Genomic DNA, 24788 nt, shown 5'->3' on the forward strand with positions numbered 1-24788 from the left:
TGAATGATTTGGGGTTTGAATTTGGACGTGTTTTTGGTGGATTGAGTTGAAATTAGAAGAGATGAGACTGGTTTGTTTTATAATCTCAAGTTTAGACAACTTCTGATGCATTTACATACAAATAAAATGGATTCCTAACACTTTCTCATTTATTATTCTATTATTAAAAAAATATTCAAATTTAAAAGCAGTTGAAAAGATTATTTTAATAGAATAGAGAAAGAATATGGAGTTTGATGGAGAGAGTAAATGAAAAAATGATTCATAAAATATGAATAAATTTTTTAATAATATTTTAGGGTAAAATTTAAGTGAACTGCTGGGGATGCTCTTAGAGCATCTCCAGCAATGATAGTTAAAATAGCTATTCAAAATTTTACTTTACTATTTTAGCTAGTCATTTTTTAATATACACTCCAACAAGGCTATCTACTTTAGCTATCTGTTATTAGAATATTCTTATATTTTAACTACCTTCTTTCCAATCTAAGAAAGAAAAAAAAAAACTAACTTCTTTCCAATTTTTTTTTTTTTTCATTCTTCTAAATATAATTATATTTTTGTGAAAGTTACATTTTTCTACTATTGTATTTTTCAAATGGTCATATTTTTTCAACGGTCATATTTTTGTAACGATCATATTTTTTCAAATTTTTACAATGGTCATATTTTTCCAACGGTCATATTTTTATACTTTTCCGTTATAAATAAGACATTCCCTATCATTTGATCTTACCCTCAACTCAATTTTCTACTTCATCCAAACTTCCATATCTCTCTCTATGGCTTCCAATTCTCTTTATGATATGCTTGTAAATGACTCTGACTTCTCTGAATCTGATGATGATTTGGAGATGCTCAAAGCTGTTACTATAGATAAAGAACTACTAGATAGTGAGATAAAATCAAACTCACGTCGTGGTTTTGTTCGAGGTCGTAAAGTCATTCATCGTGATCATGTTCAAGGTCATGAAAGGCTTTTTCTCGACTATTTTGCTGAATCGCCTGTATATCCTCCTGAGCTATTTCGAAAGAGGTTTCGGATAAAGCGTTCACTTTTTCTTCGAATTCAAGCTGCAGTAGAAACGCACGATCCATACTTTCTCCAAAAAATAAATTGTGCTAGAAAGCTTGGTTTGTCTTCTCTTCAAAACATAACTATTGCACTTAGGATGCTTGCTTATGGAGTAGCCGCTGATTTTATGGACGAATATGTGAGAATTGGAGAAAACACTGCAATAGAAAGCTTAAAATATTTTGTTAAAGCAGTTGTTGATATTTTTTCTAATGATCATTTCAGGTCACCAAACAGCAATGACATCGCTAAACTACTAGTGGTTGGTGAAAGTTGTGGATTTCCTGGAATGATGGGGAGCATTGATTGTATGCATTGGAAATGGAAAAATTGTCCGACTACGTTGAAAGGTATGTATACCGGTCACATTCATGAACCAACAATTATTTTGGAAGCTGTTGCATCATATGATCTTTGGATTTGGCATGCGTTTTTTGGATTACCTGGGTCTCATAATGATATCAACGTGCTAGAAAGGTCTTTTGCATTTACCGAACTTGCTAAAGGGCGTGCTCCTGCAGTTAATTACACCATCAATGGTAATGAATATACAATGGGATACTATCTCGCCGATGGTATATATCCACAATGGTCAACATTTGTGAAAACAATTCATTCTCCTCAAGGAAATAAGAAAAAACTTTTTGCTGCAGCTTAAGAGGCGACAAGAAAAGATGTAGAACATGCGTTTGGAGTGCTTCAAACACGATTTGCAATTATGCATCGACCGGCACATTTTTGGAATACTAAAATGCTTAAATACATTATGAAGGTGTGCATAATTCTATATAATATGATCATTGAGGATGAGCGGGATGACAATGGAGTAAAAGACTTCAATTATGATCAAATCGATGGCAATTCTCATGTAACAGTGTTACAGGAGAGAACTACTGAACTTATGGAATTCATTCAATGTCATCATAACATTAGAGACATGCAAACACATTCTCATCTTCAATCGGACCTTGTCGAACACTTGTGGCAATTACACAGTGAGTTGTAAAAGCTTTGAATTTGAAGTTTCATTTTATGTAGTATGCTATTAGTTTTAAATGTAATCAGTATATGCTTTTAATCTATGTATAATTTTATAATTCTATATGCCTTTTAATTATATGGTTTTCACTCTAATTATATGCCTTATATATATATATATATAAATCATTAGCAATGTAGAGAAAATACAGCATAAAATAGCAGCAAAAATACCAGCAAAATAGTAGCAAAAACACCACAAAAATAGCAACAAAACAGTAGCAAAATCAGTTCAAAAACATGTAGCAGATTTACACTTTAACTATTTTGCCAAGTTTACATGTATTCTCCTTCAAATTTCCATTCATTCTTGGGAAATATTATATTTCAATTCAAATTTCCACTCCAGTCAACGGATTTACAATAGTCAAACTATTTGATTCTCTCCAATCAACAGATTTACACTTAGTTCTCACAATGCTTTCAAGGTTTAACTTCAATCCATCTTTATAAATGTTGAGATTAATTCGTGTTAAAAGTTATGTTTCATTAAGCACTATAAATGTTACTTATCAGAAATAACTACTGAAGTGTTATTACTGTTATGTGATAGTTTAAAAATACCTTTCAATTTGACCAAATATACACCAGAAACATGAATCTGATTCTTTCATGGCTTCATTCCATTCCAATTTAGGAAACCAAAATTATACTAATACAACCCTTACAGTATAAAATATTTATCTAGCAACGATTCAGAAACTTCAAGTTTCCGATGAACATGGTCCCATAATGGATCAATTTCCAAATATCACAGCAATTTCATATGGATATGACTTCAGCTCACCAAAGATGCAAGAATTCAGAGGACTCCAGCTTACCAAATATGCAAGAATTCAGTGTGAGGTGAATGAAGCCTAACTACACCGTCTTTTTGAGATGCATTCCCGGGTTTTTTTATTCCTGGTTTTATTTTACTTTTTTTTACTTTCCAATAGTAGATGCATGCATGCAGTAATCATTTGGATAAAAATTAAAGAGACCTGCATTGGCATCCTAAAACTATAAATCTTTTACATATATACATCAATCCATTTCATTATGATTCTGCCCAACCACCAAACTACACCTCAAGCTTAAACACATCACTCCTCCCCAATATCATCTTTGATGATCATTCATCAATGCTCAAAGCTAAACCACAATTAATCAATTAGTACTGGTTGTTGCCCCGTCTCAACCACAACCTACTTTTGGATTCAAAAGCTAAGAATAAGTAACACTTAGTACTTACATTAAACAGCAGCAAAACAGCCCCAAAACACCATCAAAACAGCCCAAAAACACCAGCAAAATAGCAACAAAAACATATTAGAAAACAGGCCAAAAATGGCAGCAACACAGAACAAAGAGCAGCAGAACAACACAGCACAAACAACATCAGATTAGACAACTAACATTGTGTACCAAAACATTGCTGAGTTCAACATCTATCCTAGACAAAAGCCAAAATATCATATATCAAGTTTCTAGCCTACTAGACAAAAGCTAAAATATCATAAAGAGCAAAGAAAGAATGAATACTAATTCATTCTTCTTTTCTTAATGATTTCTATCTGCCGAGCACGATAAAATTCTTGTTGGATTTCCGGCAAGCCACTAAGATCCATCAAAATAACTCTTTCGTCCTCTTTGAAAAGTTTTATTTCATGCTTTTCAAGTTCCACCTCATGCTTTTCTTGCATGATACGAAGTTCCATTTATTTTTGAACGTACACTTTGTCAATCATTTCAATTTTCTTGTCAATCATTTTCTTTTTGTCTTGCTTGATGTCCTCCAAAGTTTTTGTAATACTCGAATGTACGTTTTCTTTGTTCTTTCGTTTATTCAATCGCTCCTTTTCATCCTTCCTACCGGTTGGTCTCTCCAAGTCTACAAAAGCATTAGGTGAGACATCGTCTTCCCCTAGATTTATTGAATCCGGAGTACAAGGAGAAGTGGTTGTCCCTATTCTTGGTCTTTTTGGTTGTTTTTTCTTCTCAGACTCTACCACCCATTTTGGTTGATCCCTTAACATAATCCAACAGTGTTTTTTCATCTCCATTTCTATTTTGTACCCTGTTTTCATTATCTAACACTCTTTCCTAAGGTGGTAGTACTAATTTGGTAATTGCTTGCTTTTGGGTTTTGCCTAAAGTTTGTGGCTAAGAGTTGGTGATGATGATGCTGATGTATAATTGAAGCAAGTTTTTTTGTTTAATAATATCAATCAACCTGCAAATTGTTCAATTACACTCAACTACCATTAATTTAGCCCATTTCGAAGTCCAATTAGGTTTATTCATTAAAATTTGTCTAAATATATGAATTTGTTTCCTCAGATTGTCCGACTACACACACAGAGATTAGCAGTTCAACTTTTCTGTCAACCGACATTGGTAGTTATAGATACAAACACTGCTTTGGTAGTTATAAATACAAACACTGCTCTATACTTGTTTTAAAAACTTTGTTAATTCTTACTACATTTGCTATTAACCACAGATTTTAAAAAAATAATAAATCATAAATCATCAACAGTTAAGAAGGGTAAGAAATTATCAACTAACTAAGCACAAAATAAAAAATAAAATATTTTTTATCAGCATATAGAAAAACAAATTAAGGACATTTTAGGTTGCACATGCACCAAACATATGGAATTTATATTTAAAGTGTTCTGTCTATGGAAAACATTTAAAGTGAATTTATGGGTAATAGAATTTATGTCATATGGAATTCATGACATAAGAGAATTTAGGTTGCACATGCACCAAACATAAGAGAATTTATATTTAAAGTGTTCTGTCTATGGAATTTATGTGAATAGAAAGCATATGAAACAAACAGAAATGACCATCTATATGAAAGCATATGAAACAAACAAACAGAAAGCATAAACTGGGTACAATTTACAATTTATATTCTAACAGAAATTACAACAAACATATGGTGTGCAATACAAATACATAGACAAACAAACAGAAATGAGAAAATTTATTACCTCCCTTGAGCAAAAAGTTTGAGAAAAAGATAGAGAGGATCTGTGAGATTTGGAATGCTTTCTCTATGGATTTGTTGGGGAGGTACTGATACAACTTTTAGCGCCAAAATAAGGGAAAAATTTTACTGCCCAAAACAAAATTCAGGAGCTAAAAACAAATAAAAAATTAAAAGGTCCATGAACAGTACCTCGCTTGTCCTGGCGAGGTACTGTAGCTCACAACCATCTTAGCGATGCTTGAGCAAGTCTGCTGGAGCCATCTTTTACCCTTCCAAGCTCGTTTCTATGGCTGATAGCACAAAATGACTATACTGCTGGAGATGCTCTTAGAAAAATTTCTCCAATTTGAAATTTGACCCACAATAATGTTAATAGTTGTCATTTGGCTAGGACTTTGTTAGCTATCTTTTTTAAATTGGGATTTTTTTAGCTGGGACTAAAAAGTTTGTTTGGGTTCGTTTTTTTTCTTTTTTTTATAAGAGAAAAATGAAATTATTATAATTTGGATATAACAATTCTTTTATGTTTTTTTAGTCTTAAAAGCCCTAGCCAAACACAACCATATATTACTTTGAGCTAAAATAGCTACATAGGACAAAATTGGCTATTTTTGTCAAATAGGACAAAATGTCATTTCATTTTTTCTCTAAAAAGAGTCAATAAAACCAAAAAACTTATTCCAAACGAGACTTTTTAACCCAAGCTAACGTAGTTAAAAAGCTAAAAAACTAATTCACATCCCAAGCGAATACATAAGAGCATCTCCAATGGCAAGCTATTTGAGCTGCCATTGCCAAAATTTGACAAGATTTCTAAAAAATTTTACTCCAATGGGCTGCCAAACTTGCCACATCATCCAAATAAACAGAATTTGGCTCCAAAAATTTCGTGGAAGAAATAAACACAATGGAACAATAATATACCAGAGATGGAACAATAATATAATAAATAAATAAAAAAAACACAGTGGAACAAAAAATTTGCCATTACAATAGATTTTTGGAGGAATGAATTATATTTTTTTTTTTTTCATTTTTTATATTTGTCTAGTTGGGTATAATGAAAAAATATATATATTTTTTACAAATAGTTAAAAAAAGGTCACCAAAAAAAAATCACAAAAGAATTTATATCCAAACAATATCTACAATTTTGAAGGGAAAGTTGGTTGAGATTTGCCAAAATAGTATGTGTATCATTGAAGCACCATTATTATAATTTGACAAATTATTACTATTCGTTACTAAATTATAGCAATAACAATGATATTATAGCAAATCCCTTTAGAGATGCTCCAACAACTGGTAAAGCGGTGATGTGAGCTTATGGGGGTGTTCACACATTGTGTTCAATTTTTTTAATTTTTTATTTTTTAGATAGGACATAGTGTTCAATTTTGGTGGTTTGTTCGAGTATTTGTTGGAGGGGGTTGAGGTAAAAGATTTTGAGAACATTGAGTCCCCTTTTGAGGGAAAAAAAAAAAAGAAGAGTTTTTTCTTCTCTGTGCTGTTTTGTTTTTAGTAAAAAAATTTAGTATTTTAAGAATTTTTTTTTATTTTTTTAGATATGCCTGATCTAAATACTTAAAAAATACTTTAAAAAGTATAATATTTATAGAAAAAAATTAATCAAATATAAAAAAAAACAAAAAAATAAAAAAATTTAGTACATTTTCATACTCTTGTGTGTTTATTGAAATTTTTAAGTATTTTTTTATAAATATTTTAGTTTTTAGGTGTATAAAAAATTTACTTAAAAATATTTTTAAAAATTCACTAAAAAAAATTACAAAAAAAAAAAAATTGATTTTCAAAAAATCAATCAAAACAAACAAGGTAAATAATATCTTGGACAATGTGGCATGTGATGGATGCATGTGCTTATTCTGCTGAATACTCTCTTCACGCACATCTTACATGTTCACACGTTATTACAAGTTTGAATGGGTATTATCATTTTGGGTGATCAAATTAAGGAAAAAGGATTATAATACTCTTCTTATAAAAGGAATGCTCGTGTGCATGTGAATGTGTTTTGTTTCATTCTAGTTTTTTTTTTCAACAATGATTTAGACCACTAAAAACTACACCACTAATAGCACTAATACATTGGAAATGACAAAAAATAAAATAAAAAATTAAAAACAAGGCATAGAAAGTAGCCGGGGCCCACTACCACATCATTAGTGCTCTCTTTAGTGATCCCTTTTTAGTGCTCTCAAGCATTTTTCTTTTTTTTTAGTTCAAATGGCTGCAATTTTGCCGTGATTTGATTAAGGAAATTTAAAATTATGTCAGCCAAACTTAGGATGGATTGCACTAAGTTTTCTTATAAAAGAAAGAATAATGACTTGGACCACCTTTTTTTCCCATCCCCTTAACCCCCTCTTCACTTGATTGACTACTTTTTCTTTTTTCTTTTTTTTATTCTTTCTCTTCCAATCACCACCCGCCACGTGTCTGTGGGGAGGTGGTGAGGGTGGTGATTGGAGGGGGTCTCAATCATCACCCATAAAAGAAATGGCAAGCTGGCAACTACTTCTTCTCCTTAGTAGAGTTACAAATGAACAGAATTATTCGTGAATAGACTCAAGTTCGACTTAGTGAAAGCTCATTTAAACTCGATTCGTTAAATTTTTATTATGTTCGAGCTCAAGTTTAATCTCATTAAAATCTTAATAAACGAGTCCAAACATACTAAAGTTTGGCTCGTTGACTGGTTCATCTAATGTTTATTTAAATAATAATATAAATACATTATCGATATATTAAATAATTTTAAATATATATGTATATATATATATATATAATAGGGTAAGTATGTTATTTATATATTTAATAATATAAAGATAAATAATAGCTAACTATATACATTCATATAATAGTAGTGATATATATTATTATCTTTGTAAGGTATTGATTTTTTTTTATTATGTTTATATATATTGTATATATAATTGTATAATCAAAATTTCAATTGTAACTTTAGTTTTATATGCAGTTTTTTTTTTTTTTCTTTTTAAAGCGTCTCATATACAAGTATGAATTTATAATTTCTTTGGCTCGTGAATAGGCTCGAGCTCAGGTCAAGCTTAAGCCAACTCAACTTGAGCTCGAACTTGTTAAAATCTTAATAAGTAAATCCAAACATATTAAAACTCGACTCGACTCGTTTGCAGCCCTACTTTTTAGTTCAGTTTAGAGAGGAGACAATGTTGGGAATTCTTTTGGGGTGGTCCTTGTAAGACCATCTCCAACGTTGATGGAAAATAGCCTCTTTCGCTACTCTAATCATTTCACCAAATAAGCATGGCCGGCCCTGGGGCATAGGCCACAAGGCTATGGCCTAGGTCCTTCAAAATAGACTAAAAAGAAGGGCCCCTTCTATTATAATTTAGTATAATAGTTAGATATGCTTTAAGTCTAAAAAAAGACCCAAACTAACTTAAAACAAATTGACCTATTAAAAAATTGAAAGGCCATTCAAAAACAAATAGCATTGTTATCTATTGAAAATAGATCCAAAAAAGGGGTCTCTCTTACTATAGTTTAGTCTAATATATTAAGCCAAAAAAAATTAAGGCTGACCCAAATTAACTTAAAATAAATTAATCCATTAAAAAATGAAAGTCCCATTTAAAATAATTAGTATTGTTATTCATTGAAAATAATTTTACAAAAAAATTAGATTATGCAAGTATGATTGATTTATTTGCTTCTAAAAATACAGGAAGAGTGAGAATCAAGCGATACTTATTAGTTATTGTAATGTAATGCTAAGTATTTTTTGTGATTTTGACACAAATCTTTTGTCCTTTACTTTCATTTTTTTTTTTCATTCAATGAAAAAAAAAATGTGAAGGGCCCCATAAATTTATTAGTTGATTATCGGTTTGGGGCTCCGAAAATTTCAGGGTCGGGCCTGCAAATAAGTATCAAATTGAGAATATGTTAAATTTTTTACCATATTGAGGATGGCTAGGAGCTTTCATCAATTCACTGTTCATGGCCGTTGCATTTTTACCACCGAACGACCGGTCGGATGTCTCCTTGGATGACCATCTCCTTGCAAAAATTTGTAAAAAAGTTACACTAGCCGATCGACCGGCCAGGCATCCGCCTGGTCCATTCGGCCGACCGATGCTTTGATGAAAGTTCAAATTCTTCCGTTGGAACGTGTGATATCAAATGGAGTTTTTACTAAAATTTTTAGTCAAATTTGGTGGAAAAAAAAGGATACAATGTTGGAGATTCTTTAATAAGATTAACGTTGTGTTTGGTTCATGGATTTGGAGAGGATTTAGAATGGAAAAATGAAAATATTTGTGAAATGTAGGTGAAATGTTATATTTCACTCACATTTTACATTCCTTTCGCTTGCCCTTTCCAAATTCTTCCATAAATCCATGAACTAAACACAATCTAACGTTGCGTTTGGTTGAGGGATTTGGAAAAAAAAAAAGAAAAAATATAGGTGAAATGTGAACAAAATATACTTACATTTCACCTAACTTCACACATATTTTCTCTTTCTTTTTTCGAAATTCCTTATTAAATTCCCAACCAAACAGAGCGTAAGAGTCCAAGAATTTAGGGAATTTTGTATGGAACTAACCGTTCCAATTGAAAAATGAGAGAGTAAAGTGAGCTTGGGACATATGGCTTATCCTTGAGACATTTGTAGTGGTCTCCAGTGGATACAATGCTATGGAGATTCCAACATGCGTTATTTTCTCTGTTTGGAATTGATTGACTTGGATAAGGAATGGTTTGATGGTCACTGCTGGTTCAGTGATCCTAGAGGAAGAAGATTAGTGCTTTTTATTAATAGCCTCCAGGGCAAGGATGAAATGCTAGCCTAAACTACTTTTTGAGGGTTTTCTATTTTGGATGTCATTTTCTGTGTCTCAACAGTAGGAATTTGGGATTAATTGAGCAACATTGCTTTCTGTTAAGTTAGCTGGCTATAATTAATCATCTTATTATGCAAATTGCTTTTACAATATATGCCCTCTTGGAATGCATTTATTTTGAGGTTTGCCCTGTTACATTACTAAATGGAATTAGCACTCAGTGGCTTGGATGAATTGATTTGTTTGCCCGATCACCACCGAAGATGATAAAGAGTATTTGGTTATTTTCCGGAAATACTCTTTATTGAGATGTTCACAGCAACAAAATTCATTTGTTTTCCTTCATATTTGAATTGGTAGTTCATTTTCAACCCCCCTCCATAATATTTATGTATATAATACACAGATGTTTGTGAACAAATGATCATTACCGGACATAAAATTTATTTTTATTCTTGTTAAATATTGCATTTGTGAAGCATTTCCCATGCCATTTGTGTTTGGGTGCTGCCCCATTCTGCAATCTATGCATTTTGAATCTTTGGTTACAACTTTGGTCTAATGCTACCTATGCTTTTGCAGGTAAATATCCAAGCATGAGGCCGATCAATCAATTGAAAAGGGAGAGATTCTTAATTTGTTTTTTTTGTTGTTGTTGTCTTTTTTTTCTTTTTTTCCTCCCTTTCCAATGTAGCAAACAGATTGCTGTTTAAATGTACAAATGGGTTGTGTGTTAAAGGTTAGATTGCGTTAAATAAGATCTCGTTGAGAGCACAGGCTGGTTTGGTTGCATTCTTTCTGTTCTTGCTGCCCCAGGTATGTTTGGATTTATATATGTTTTTTTTTCGCCCAATGATGTGGTTTAGGAGAAGTTGAGAAGAGAAGAGACAACTGGGCATGTTGTGCCCTTCAATTGATAGATTGGTGTTATCATGGCTAGCAAGAAGAAAGGGTTTGGTTGGTATTTATTTTTTTGTTTTTTGTTTTTTGTTTTCTGAAAGAACAGAAAACATGCTTTCTGCATTATTTTTGAAAACTGTTTTTGATTTATGAATTTTTTTTTTTCTTCAAAACAACTTACTTTCTAGGAAGAACAAAAAAGTTGTGAGTTCAAATTTCCAAAAGTACATAAGGAAGAATGGTGCAAGTTCAAATTTGCACAAGTGAGGGATAGTTTTTAGAAAAATGTTTGGGAACACTAATTAGTGCTCCCACTAATTAGGTGGCAGTGAATCCTGCCATTAATGATGTGATGTTTTGGTCATGGAGTTGTATTTTTTTTTTTTAATGCATTAGTGTTATTAGTGGTGGTATTTTTAGTGGGATGAATCATTGTTGTAGTTTTTATGGGAGCTATTTTACCAAAATGTCTTTTTTATCAAAAACCATATATAAGTTAGTTGATAGAGCATACTTTTGTAAATCTTTTATGAAACTTGTATCGGTTTAAGTTTTTACTAAACATCATCAAATGGGGGATGACCAAAATTTTTCATCAAATTTTGTACAATCATTTTTTTTTCCCACTTAAAATTTGATTGAATTGTTAAATGATGAAGAATTAGAGATCAAATTTTTTTACTTGAATTGGTTAAATGAGTTTTTTGGAATATGTTAGGCATTTTAAAAATGCTTTGATGGGAAAATTTGATTGTCAATGTTGAAGTGGGTTATATCAAATTAAACTTTTGATGTAAATTGTTAAATAAATTTAATGAGAGAAAAAAAATATGAACGGTTAGAGATGGTCTTAGAGATTGGAAGACAGGGATGGTTGTTTCACTGTTCTGATCTCCCTCTCTTCTCTCTCCCTCCCTTTGATTCTCATTCAGATCTGGTCTTTAATTCAAATTTAATGTTTGCCTCACCAGTTTGACCATAGCCGCTTTATTTTTTCCACTCTTAAGTTAAAAATTTTAAGATCTTTTGGGTGAATTAAAAAAAAAATTAACAAAAAAAAATATTAAAAAAAAAATTAAGATTCTATTTCAAATCTTCTTATAGTTCAAAAACCGACGTTGAATAATGCACTTGTTTTATATTAGGGGACCACCTCAATCTTAATATTTTATCTTGAACAGCGGAGATGGGATCTTCAGATTACAAGTTAAGGAATGCAGAATTTTGGATGAGGTTGGTGGCGACTTGGGCTTGATTATTATTATTATTTTTTCTCGTTTTGTTTTCTTAATTTTTAGTTAGTTTGAGGTTGGTGGCGACTTGGACTTGATTTTTTTTTTGTTTTGTTTTGTTTTCTTAATTTTTAGTTAGCTTCCTCTGAGGCCTTTTCTCCTCCTTTATGAAGATTTGGATCATTATTTTTTTATAGAAGTTACTCATCTTTTTTTGAGATCTTGTGATACTGCTAGACTTAAATTGATCCAATTTTTTAAAAGTTTTACAATGGAGATTTTCTTCATAATAAAAAAAAAGAGAGAGATGGTCTTAGAGATCAAAACTAAATTATTATCAAATTGATTTTTGATATTATTCATTTTATTGAACCGATATAAATATTGTTTTTGGGGCAAATATAAGAATTCATTAATATTTGTTAGGCACTTGACACATTTAATCATGTTTGTAAGGCATTGAGTTTGACCTATTAGTCGTATAACCACACCGTACAGTATAGTGAGGGGAAGGTTATATTACAATTTTCAGATTACAAGCTGGTCGATCGGTTGGTCTCTCCCAACGGTCATGCACAGTGTTTTGATGAAATGCGGAGCCTGTCCTCATTTTGGTGAAACGTTTGGTGAAATCTCGATTTGATATCAATTTGGTGAAACCGTTGGAGCATAAAAAAAGTGTTTTTTTCACTAAATTTTAAATTTGATGCCAGATTTGGTTCAGGGTTGGAGATGGTCTTACAATCTCCATGCCCTCACTAGATTTGCATCCGGCCACCAATGTTGGGGTCGTTTCTCCCTCTTTCTAATTTTTCAGATCTAATATTTGGCTTGCACTTAAACTTTCACCCTCGCTTCCAAAACATTGCTTAGTTAGAGTTTTTCAAAAATACTTTTCAGAAAATTCTACTTTCTTGTTTTTCGTATTTTTTTTTTGTTTTTACTGATTTTTTTTAATATTTTAAGCAATTCTTTATTTTTATTTTTAGACATACCTAACATAAATATACCTAAAAAGTAAAAAATTTATGAAATTTTTTTTTAAAAAATTCACTAAATATTAAAAATATATATATAAAAAACGAGAATTTAGTACATTTTTTTTTATATTTTTATGTATTTATTAATTTTTTAAAATATTTTTTCACAATTTTTTTACTTTTTAGATACATCTAAGTAAGTAAAAAAATGTTTAAAATTTTAAAAATATTTACTAAAAACAAAAAAAATACGAAAATAAAAAAACTCAATTTTTAAAAAACTTAATTAAAAAAACTCAAACAAAACACACTAATTAAAATCTGGTTTCAAATATTCTCATAATTCGAAAACCAACACTATGTAACGCTTTCGCTTTATGGTAGGCGACCACCTCAACTTCAATGTTCCATCTGGACTAGCGGAGATAGGATGCTTAGATTTCAAATTGAATGTTGCAGTGTAATGGAGTTTTGAATGCATTTGGCAACTTAGATTTTGTTATTTTCGGTTTACTTTTTTATTTTTTTAGTGTTTGTTGTAATAATCCTTCATGTGTGGAGGTCATGTCCCTCATTTGTGAGGGTTTTTTCTCTCCTTTATGAAGGTTAGGATTCTTTTAAAAAGTTTTTTTATTTCTTTATGAGATATTTTGTTATGAGATTGAGGCCTTGTTTGTAATCTCTAAAAAAAAAAAATTAAAAAGTCATTATCCTATTTAAGTCACATCATTTTATTTAAATCACATCACCTCTCTACCGCATCACTTCAAACTCAACCCACATTTTATAAAAGTCAGAAAGTGCACTTATTTAGAATATCTCAAACAACCTCTGATTTAATTTTTTATCGATTTTACAATGAAGATTTTCTTCTTGATTTAAATATATATAATAATATATATATATAAAAAAACCTCAGCACATTTCACTTCATTTAATTTTTATCATTTTTTTGGGGACAAAATCCAAAATCTATAGGATCACTTCATTTTTCATTCAAAATAATAATAATAATAATAATAATAATAATAATAATAATAAAAATAAGTGAAGTTTAGATTAATTACAAAAGGATGTTAGAAATGGTTAAGCTCTCAATCCTTCAAGTTGTCTCTCTCAGCCGTCAATCTCAACTGTGAGAGTGAGAGTGAGAGTGAGAGAGAGAGATAGAGAATCAATGGCGGGTCGAGTACAGTTGTCTAAACCAAACACCCTCTGGTTCTTATCATCATCATCATCTCCACTATATTCACTCAATTTCAGAGGACTCCACAACCACAATAATCTCAATTTCAAGAATCGACTCCATTTTCGCCCCAACTTGGTCTCATCTTCTCCCTCCAGAGGAGCTCTGTACTGCACTTGCAGAAGCACTAATCTCTCTAATGGCGAAGCAATCTCAGACCCTTTCGTCCTCACAACTCCCCTTTATTACGTCAATGCCCCTCCCCACATGGGCAGTGCCTACACCACCATCGCCGCCGACGCAATTGCCCGTTTTCAGGTACCCTTTTCAGACCTCATCTTCAACTCCGTCCTTTGCTTGTTATTGAATTCATGCCTTAATTTGTTTTCTGGGTTTGGCTGCTGAGAAAGTGAAAGAAAAATATTATGTTGTTGGTTTCTCTATTTTTGTACTGCCAAATAATTACCAGTAGAAAATTATGATAAGATTGTGTATGCAAGGGTTTAACCCTTTCAGAGCTCATTTTGAAGTCCATCGTTTGATTTTTAATGAATTCATGCCTTAATTTGTTTCCTGGTTCAACAAATTTTTGGGTTGCCCTGTTTGGCTGCTGAGAAAGTGAAGGAAAAATATAGATAAGTGATATACTAAATGGTATACTACCAATTATAGGGAAATGCAATGCTTTCATTACTAAACATTTAACAACTCTGGGCATATAGGACTGTTCATAAGCTAACCTGGCTAAGCATGACTCACGAGTCAGCAGACTTTAATAAGTTATGCAGAGTTCAATCTTGAGTTGAGTTTCATGTCAAATTTTCATAATAGCAAGGGTTTTAACTAGCCGCTGAAGAGGCTCTTGAAAAAGGTAAGTACAATGGATAAATCATAGTATAAGATATTTAAATAAGGGGAGCAACAGTAATAAAAAAAGATAGAAATTAATTAAAGCTATAAGAAGATCAGTGCATATATAATGGGATTTAAAATGGTGAATTTAAAGGTACCATACCTAACAGGGTTGGACATAAAGTTAAAATGTTGAAAAATTAATACCTGGCTTGTATATAACGCTGTCGCACAATGACTACTTAACTCTGGTACCTGACTTATTGTCATGTCTAATTTATCATGGCAGAGGCTGCTGGGAAAGAAAGTTATATTCATTACTGGCACAGATGAGCACGGAGAGAAGATTGCTACTGCTGCAGCTGCCTGTGGTTCCAGCCCAAGTGAACACTGTGATGTCATTTCACAAGCTTACAAGGCGCTATGGGAAGATGTATGGTCCTCTGCTTAGGGATTCAGTCTGAATAAATATTTTTATTTTCCCCTTCTCTTCATTTACTTGTTGTTTGCAGTTAGACATAGCTTATGACAAGTTCATTCGGACAACTGCTTCCAAGCATGAAGTTATTGTGAAGGAATTTTACTCCAGAGTTCTTGCCAATGGCGACATTTACCGGGCAGATTACGAGGGCCTTTATTGCGTCAACTGTGAGGAGTACAAGGTGGTATTCTGCACCACAATAAGCTATTGGGTGGTGTAAATTAGTATTATCATTATCATCCTTTTTCTTTTCATAATGTTGATAGATTTCCGTTAAGCCTAATTTGCCCATGGTACTTGTTACACTATGCGTTGAATTGGCAGCATGTGAGCACATGCAGGAAAGTACCCAACATGCAAAATGTTCACCTCTGAAGCTCCTCAGTAAAAAAAAATTAATGTCTGTTGGAATGCATCTATGATATGAATAGATATATGTTTTCCCTAGCTATCTAGGGACTATGTATTACATTCATCTAAGTACAGAGATCAGCATCTACTTGGCTTTTAATTATAGTAGTCTGCATTTACATGGTTATCTTTAACTTAGCAAAATCTGCAGGATGAGAAAGAACTTCTGGAGAACAACTGTTGTCCCATGCATCTAAAGCCATGTGTCCTAAGGAAAGAGGACAATTACTTTTTTGCCCTTTCAAAGTATCAAAAGAAGTTGGAAGATACTTTAACACAAAACCCCGATTTTGTGCAGCCTTCTTTTCGTTTAAATGAGGTGAGATGTGCATAATTTGAGCATTTGAAAATAAATAAAATCTGTAGTGTGAATCTTTTATATGACAATGATGCTGTCATTAATTATATAGTAAATCTAAAGGAAATTGTCTCTTTCTTGCATCATTTACCATGAACCTAAGGAACATTCACTTTAGCTAGAATTATGGTTTGGTTACTTCATGTTCTCCCTGCATGTCATTTATGATATGTGCCTTTTTCAGGTGCAAGGTTGGATCAAAAGTGGCCTGAAAGATTTTTCTATTTCACGAACATCAGTGGATTGGGGCATTACAGTTCCTAATGACGTTAAGCAAACCATTTATGTTTGGTTTGATGCTCTACTGGGGTAAAGTTATGCCTTCTTTTAGTACTTCAAATTATTTTAGTGATGTAAACTAATGGGCCTCCAGACTTCCAGTTAACATAATTATACGGCTTTAATCTTTTTTCCTTCATCACATTTAAGATCCAACTGACTTGCATTTGTCAGTGTTTGTTTCTTGCTTGCTTGATTTATTTCTTTTCTTTGTTTCAATTTTTTCTTCTTCTTGCAATTGATGCAAAAATGAATGGTCATCTATTTCTCTTCTGGTCAAATTTCTTTTGGTTCATTAGATTATTGTGGACATAATCAGTATTCTATGTCCACAAGTCGGATTGCCATCTTTCATTGGTTATTGCCATGGGAAAATGGGTTTGTTTGACGCTTGCTATGTTCTTCAAGGTTGTTTTTATGTACATGAAATTACGTGGTTTCTGCTCTCTTATTTTATTTAGTTCAGCCAATCCTGTCATAGTTATTAGGTGTTAAAATTTATCAATAAACCTACCACCACTACCACCTCACCTACTCCACTAAACCTAACCCACTACACCACTACCACCTCACCTACTCCACTAAACCTAACCCACTACACCTACACCTACATCTATATAAGGAACCATTTGTAATAGACAGAAAATATCAATATATCAATCAATAATATACATCAATTTTTCTTACATGGTATCAGAGCAGAGATAAGATTTAGACCTATATTTCTCTCACCGGCGGGCAGTCGGTCGGCAACCTTGCCTTCACTGCCCGCTGGAGATTGGTACACATACCTTCACTCCGCTGCCACAAAGTCTTCTCTTCCTCCGCTTTTCTTTCCTCTCTCAAAAATTCCCCATCATCACTGACGTTCCGACTCTACCATTTTCAAACCTTCATCCTCAACTTCGACAGAACTAGCATCGCCACCACCGTCACCTCCACTCCCCCCGTTGTCCGTTCAATGGCTCCCAGGCTACCGAACCAGTTCCGCAGCCACTCTCCAACTCTGCGTCGGACGCCGTTGCCTCATCTTCCAGCTCCTTCACTCCAAGACTCCACCCACCTTCGCCGAGATCTGCAGTTCGGAGACATTGTGGGTCCGTTCGGCGACACGACGATGACGAACGTGTTCGTCGGAGGATTGGCTTGGGAGACTCCCAAGGAAGCCCTCAGAGACCACTTCGATGTCTACGGCGAGTTCTTGGACGCCGTCATCATCTCCGACAAGATCACCGGCCGATCCAAGGGCTACGGCTTCGTGACGTTAAAGGAAGCCGAGGCGGCTAAGAAGGCTTGCGAGGAGGCCACGCCGATCATCAACGGCCGCCGATCCAACTGCAATACTGGCTTCGCTCGGAGCCCGACGCCCCCGGTCCGCCTTGTCCTACATGGTGCCCAACTTTGGAAATAAACTATCACAGAACCTAACAATGAGTGAAGATGAGTAATAATTGAAGTACCAGTACATTTTTATGTTTTTATAAATATTTGCAAAGCTTTACCTGAAACCCTTTTTCTTTTATTTATTTAACCACACACACACTCACCCCACTTCTTCTCTCTCTCCTCTTTTTCAAACCCACAAATTCTTTTTGACAAAAGTGGGGCGGTGGCCAGACAACAAAAAAAAAAAAGAGGGTTTGTGTCTGTGGATTAAAAAAGAAAAAAAAAAAAAAGGTTTTAACAAACAGTGGGCTCTTAGATGCTTTGCTTCACGAGGCGCACACACATTTCATCATTACATTTCAAACTTTACACACCACCCTTCTCCACTCATGCTGCTTCACGCTACCTCCACTTTACCTTTATTTATTTTATTTTATCTTTTTCTTTTTTTACAAAAATAAAAACTAAAAATAAAAAATAAAAATAAAAAAAAAACCACATAATTTACAAATTTGCACAACACCCATTTTTATTCATCTCCGGGATCAATCCCGATCACCATTTTACACCACACAAAAAAAAAAAAAAAAAAAAAAGAAGAAACAAACAACCTCATCCACAGGCGGGATTTTTTCTTCTCTACTCTGCCGCCGGTCTTTTCTTCTTGCCTCCGTCCTGGGCGGCCCTTGCCGGTGTTGCCTCCGTGTTTCCCACTCCACTGGGCATGATCACTACTCCCTGCTCCTCCACTGCAGCATATGGCAGCCCTCCAAATCGGAACATCACGGTAGCCTTCCGCTTCAGCTCCTTGTTTTCCGCCTTTAGCACACTTATCTCTGCTCGCGCATCCTTATACATGCGTTGGAGCAGAGCCAGCTGGGAGTTTAACTGTTGCACCTCATTTGTCCTGCTCTGCAGCCGGTGCGACAAGTTTGTGACTGCCGTCATCGTCTCCACACAGGACTTCAAAGTATACTGATTGGCTTCAATGTCCGTTTGCACTGCCATTTTTTGCTCCACCGACCGCATCGGAAAGTTCAACGGAGCAAACACAGAGGTGTTTGGTTGTGGTTCACTGGCCACCGCACCAGTTACTTCTCTTGTGGGCTCGTTCAGTTCTGGAAAGAGCGTGAGCAGACCACGGGACGAGGAGGCCATGTTTTGGGTAGCTGGACGGGAAGAAGAGGCCATGTTGCTGAGTGTTTCAGAGACGGGTTGGTTACAGAGTGTTTACAGAGTGTTTCAGACTGCAAAGGTTCAGAGGTTTCAGACTGGTTTGTTATGCTTCCCAGCCTCAGCCTCCGCTTCGATTTATAAAGACCCTGACGAAGCGGCAGACACCCGCATCATGCGCCGCTCGACGCTCGCCGACAACATGGGCGCGCCTTTTGATGGCACGTCTTTTGATGGCACGCCTTTTGATGAATTGGGCACGCCTTTTGATGGCACGCCTTTTGACAAAATTGGGCACACCTTTTGAGGGTGCAACTTTTTCAAGGGTCCGACAAGACTCTGTAAACTGTCCCGACATTGATTCCGGTTAGCTCCTTTAAGGGTCCGACAAGACTCTGTAAACTGTCCCGACATTGATTCCGGTTAGCTCCTTTATGGGTCCGACAAGACTCTGTAAACTGTCCCGATATAGATTCCGGTTAGTTTCTACAAGGGTCCGACAAGACTCTGTAAACTGTCCCGACATAGATTCCGGTTAGTTTCTACAAGGGTCCGATAAGACTCTGTAAACTGTCCCGACATTGATTCTGGTTAGTTTCTACAAGGGTCCGACAAGACTCTGTAAACTGTCCCGACATTGATTTCGGTTAGTTTCTACAAGGGTCCGACAAGACTCTGTAAACTGTCCCGACATTGATTCCGGTTAGTTTCTACAAGGGTCCAGCAAGACTCCGTAAACTGTCACAACAACTGTCACAACATTGTCTACTACAACGGTCCGACATGACCCCATAAACTGTCTTCTACAACGGTCCGACATAACCCCATAAACTGTCTTCTACATCGGTCTGACACAACCATCCAGTGTCCTCTACAACGTTATGACACCACCATACTGTGTCTTCACCATCGGTCTGACACGACCATACAGTGTCTCCTATCCTCTTTTATTTTTATGTATTTTCTTGTTTTGTTCCTCTCTTCAAACTCAAGTTGGTTAGTTTCTATCCTCCTTGAGTTTGCGGGGGGCTGTTAAAATTTATCAATAAACCTACCACCACTACCACCTCACCTACTCCACTAAACCTAACCCACTACACCACTACCACCTCACCTACTCCACTAAACCTAACCCACTACACCACTACCACCTCACCTACTCCACTAAACCTAACCCACTACACCTACACCTACATCTATATAAGGAACCATTTGTAATAGACAGAAAATATCAATACATCAATCAATAATATACATCAATTTTTCTTACATTAGGCATATTACCATACTTAGCAATTCATATTTGTGTTTCTAAATCTGGATTCACAATGTGTAGCTATGCAATTGGTGTAATTTCAATTTTTTGATTGAAGCCTATTTTTAATTCAACTAGTAAAATGCTTGTAATTACTTTTGTTCATAGTTTTTATTTTCATTTGAATTCTCTCTCTCTCTCCCCCCATGTTACGCAGTTATATATCTGCACTTTCGGACGAGAAGGAACAAACTAATTTACAAACTGCACTTTCTTCAGGTTGGCCTGCTTCACTACACTTGATTGGAAAGGTATGGCAATCCCCATGCTTGCATCTAAGATAGGATGTTGATATCATCTATATTATCTGTCTGTCAAATGAAACAAACATGGAATTAGCATCCAAACACCATTTGCTTTATAAATATTGTCAACTCCATCAATTTTCTATGCCCAACTTCATGGTCCTGAAATTTAAAGAGAGACCAAAAATTGGTTCAACAAACCAGTGATTCCACTCTCTTGCCTTCCTCATCTCTTTGGTTCCGTTGACTTTCTATATTTTAATTCATTCCTTTACCATTTCTAAGATATCGTATAGTTCATATTTTCTATCTTTTCATTATGGTTCTAAGAACATGGTTGGTTCAAACTTCACTCATTGAAGTATGATGTATTTTACATTTTTATGCAGGATATATTGCGTTTTCATGCAGTATACTGGCCAGCTATGTTAATGTCAGCCGGACTAACACTTCCGAAGATGGTGTTTGGCCATGGATTCTTAACAAAGGTAACTAATTGTAATTTATGACTTCTCCTTTATTCAAAACAAGTCTAGGGGCCATACATAGCTTAAAAAATTCTAAAACACTGGTATAACGTGTCCCAGGAAGGATCTTACTCCTTTCACATTCACAAGTGTCGTTGTTTTTTAAATTATCTGGCCTATTACCAAATACCAAGTCTTGCTAAGATGCCATTAAGTTGCAAAATCAGAGACTGGTATTCAAGCTCAATATAGTCCTGTTATATTTGTGTAAACTATAACTGGAGCCTGTGTCATGCCTGAGTAGTTTCATTCTTACGTTACATATTGGAGGGCATGAAGATTTCTGTAATATAAATCACTACCTGTCTTCTTAATTTTTATATCCTTTTCCCATATATCTTGATGTCTTTGAGTACACAATTAATATAATTAAACACTTCATGATATTCAATGCTGTCTTAGTTTGGGATTTTTTCAAACTGCAAGTCTTTGATACATTTGACTTGATGTCTGTTTTGACTTATTGAAAAATAGATATGCAAGTTAGTAAGGAACTTTTTATTTTTTAATCTCATATACCCATTTTGATTTCATGCAGCAATGCTTTTTATTTTAAAAATTTTAGGATGGCATGAAGATGGGGAAGTCACTAGGGAATACTCTCGAACCAAATGATTTGGTGCAAAGGTTTGGATCTGATGCAGTCAGGTACTTCTTCCTTAGGGAGGTGGAATTTGGTAATGATGGGGACTACTCAGAGGACCGCTTCATCAATATTGTCAATGCACACCTTGCCAATACGATTGGTATTTCTTCATTTACCTTCTCCACAATAGAATTTGTTCTGGCTAATTCTAAAACTGAGATAGGGAAAAAGAAGGTTGACCTTTAAAGTTATTAATGCAGGAAATCTTCTTAACCGGACACTTGGGCTTTTGAAAAAGAATTGTCAATCCACTTTGGCAGTTGATTCAACTATTGCAGCTGAAGGAAATGCATTCAAGGACACTGTGGAGAAGCTGGTAAGGTTTTCCTGGATTATTTTCTAATTTTTTTTGCAATAAGTAGATTACTTGAAAACTTCAATCGGGCAGTTGTTTGTCTGGAAATCCATGGAAAATTTAGTTGAGGACATTCATGTGTTCATTTTCTTTTGTTTTCATCAATATTATTCGTTGATTTAATCTAAGAAATATGAAGTTGCATGGGTTTTCCTTTCCTCAGTTTGGAATGCTAGACAAACGTGTTCTATGTATATGCATATGCATAGTTAAATTCTGTCCCGCAGTTTCATGTTCTAAAACTTCTTCATTATTATCAAAACTAATTCCTTTAAAAGGAAAAATCAAGGGCCTTTCATTTTACAATTGTGAATACGCACATAAATCTTTTTGCTTTCATGTGATTTGCGCAAGTTCATGTTGATTATATTTTATGAAGCCAACCCTAAGAATTTGGGATTTGAGGCTTTGATGAATTTTAGTTGTAGGTGGTGGGGATCACTCCTGCATTTGACGGCATAGAATCTTTCCTTTTTCACTTTCCCCAGTTGATTGTAACTTTTAACTTCTTTCTTTTTGTAGGTTGAGAAGGCTCGGGTTCAGTATGAAAATCTCTCACTATCATCAGCCTGTGAGGCCGTGCTAGAGATTGGCAATGCCGGGAACTTGTACATGGACGAACACGCACCGTGGTCTCTTTTTAAGCAAGGGGGTGCTGCTTCTGAAGCTGCTGCAAAGGTTTCCATTTCTTTCTGTTTCTATTAGATGTTACACATGTTCACTATAACTGAGATTAAAAAGACCATCAGACTTCAGATCCGCTTTCAAAACCTTAATTCAGCTACTTAGTCAATGCAAAAATATGTAGATGCTCAACAAGGATTAACTAAATCTGTTATCATCTATCCTTGCTTTCCTTTGAACTTGATATAGAACTTTCAGAGTCCTAATATGCCAGTTCAAGATTTCCTTTTATCATTGATGGCTATAATTTGTTGTTGTTGCTAGGGCTGTAAATATCGAGATTTTGGACTTTGATACCCATATTCACCGATACATGGGTTGATGCTGTCCATATATGATCGTATCCCCGATACCGACACGTATACTGACCATTTTTTAAAACTTGTGCTTCATGTTCTTCTCGTTGATGGTTTTTGAACAGGACCTTGTGATCATTTTGGAAACAATGAGGATCATAGCAATTGCTTTATCCCCTATTGCACCAAGGTTATGCTTCAGAATATATACCCAGCTTGGCTACTCAGAGGACCAGTTCAATGCTGTTACCTGGGTCTCTCTCTCTCTCTCTCTCTCTCTCTCTCTCTCTCTCTCACACACACACACACACACACAAACACGCACACAGAGCATTTATTTGCATGCTTGTTAATCGTCAACGTATATTTTTTACCAACTTGTTTAAATGATCCTATATCTCAGAGTGACACCAAATGGGGTGGATTGAAAGGTGGTCAGATCATGGCTCAACCGAAGCCTATCTTCGCGAGGATCGAAATCCAGAAGGAAGGGGAAGATGAGGTGAAAAAGAAATAAAGTAAAGAGAAGGAAAGGATACCTCAAAGTCAGAATCTGGCACAGGCCTAGAAAATCTGGTCTCAGCCAGATAACATAGTCCATTTTGTTACATTTTTTCTTCCTCTGTATTTGGTTCCTTTTTCTGTTGTCATATATTTTTTTTTTTCTATAGTCAACCAATTTTATGTTACAGACTTGATAACAATAACAATTGATGTTACAGTCTTTTTTTTGTTCTTTTCTTTTCTTTTCTTCATAAAGTTCGGTTAAGATAAATGGTGTATCTTGGGACTAAATTGATATTTGTAGTTTGGAAGTTGAGGTTTCACATTTACTGCTAGACTAGTTTGATAACATTGATCTTTATTCTTTACAGTTATTTATTTATGTTTAGACTATAAAGTAAAAATTCGTATCTATTTTTATTTTCAAAAAATTGTAAAAAATATATAAAATTTACCAAATTCTGTATAATTATTTATTTGTTTTGAAGACAAAGTTTTCATTACTTCCACCCTTTACTATTCCCCCTCTGGCTACCATCAAGCCACCACCTTTGCCAACCACCACTTTCGCATGGCCAGCAACCACACCATAACCAACCACCTCCAATAAATTGAGTTCCACCATTTTGATGTAACCTAATTCCTAAATTCTGATCGGTTGCATTAAAAAAAGTTGGGGGGAGAGAGAGAGAGAGAGAGAAGATATGGTGATCCTTGTTTTTCACCATCAGATAACACAGAAGGTTGCAATGCAACCATGAATATGAGCTAACTGGAATACTGAAAGAACTATTAAAACAATTAATTGTGCAGGAGTCAAATTTACCCTTCTACAGAAGATTTTATGAATTACATAACTGAAAAAAGCATGACAATTCGCACCATACAAACTGTGAACAAGAAGGTTGTTTAATACCAAAACAGGAGAGAAGCATAAGAGATTAGCCAGCAATGAAAAATTTCTTTTCCATATATTAATCAAATAAAGGACATAGTCCCAGTCTGCAAAATAATGAAAACAGTTGCACA

The 24788-nt window shown here is 34.4% G+C and overlaps 3 protein-coding genes across 5 annotated transcripts in view; 2 read left to right on the forward strand and 1 right to left on the reverse strand.

Moving 5' to 3' along the window:
• The first annotated feature begins 782 nt into the window (after positions 1 to 782).
• LOC114262181 (uncharacterized) lies at positions 783 to 1733 on the forward strand. Its single transcript, XM_082923940.1, has one exon. It carries the CDS (start codon positions 783 to 785, stop codon positions 1731 to 1733), a length of 951 nt encoding a protein of 316 aa, XP_082780066.1.
• A 12348-nt stretch (positions 1734 to 14081) lies between these two features.
• OVA1 (methionyl-tRNA synthetase / methionine-tRNA ligase / MetRS (cpMetRS)) overlaps positions 14082 to 24788 on the forward strand; it is an 11029-nt gene continuing 322 nt past the window's right edge. The window contains exons 1-12 of the mRNA XM_028202545.2: positions 14082 to 14565; positions 15389 to 15532; positions 15612 to 15761; positions 16143 to 16310; positions 16534 to 16658; positions 20660 to 20753; positions 21137 to 21235; positions 21840 to 22020; positions 22121 to 22236; positions 22798 to 22953; positions 23381 to 23509; positions 23659 to 24788. The exon at positions 23659 to 24788 is cut by the window's right edge and continues 322 nt beyond it. Coding sequence (XP_028058346.2) covers positions 14239 to 14565; positions 15389 to 15532; positions 15612 to 15761; positions 16143 to 16310; positions 16534 to 16658; positions 20660 to 20753; positions 21137 to 21235; positions 21840 to 22020; positions 22121 to 22236; positions 22798 to 22953; positions 23381 to 23509; positions 23659 to 23772 — 1803 coding nt within the window. The 5' untranslated portion in view covers positions 14082 to 14238 and the 3' untranslated portion in view covers positions 23773 to 24788. The remainder of the gene's footprint in view (positions 14566 to 15388; positions 15533 to 15611; positions 15762 to 16142; positions 16311 to 16533; positions 16659 to 20659; positions 20754 to 21136; positions 21236 to 21839; positions 22021 to 22120; positions 22237 to 22797; positions 22954 to 23380; positions 23510 to 23658) is intronic.
• Positions 24701 to 24788, reverse strand: part of LOC114262193 (UDP-glucuronic acid decarboxylase 6) — a 5574-nt gene continuing 5486 nt past the window's right edge. For all 3 annotated transcript variants that reach the window (XM_028202547.2, XM_028202546.2, XM_028202548.2), the window contains exon 13: positions 24701 to 24788. This exon is cut by the window's right edge and continues 320 nt beyond it. The gene's annotated coding sequence lies outside the window, so the exon portion shown is untranslated.

Source organism: Camellia sinensis, chromosome 1 (genome assembly GCF_055761805.1).
Source record: "Camellia sinensis isolate YWXY chromosome 1, ASM5576180v1, whole genome shotgun sequence".
NCBI lineage: Eukaryota > Viridiplantae > Streptophyta > Magnoliopsida > Ericales > Theaceae > Camellia > Camellia sinensis.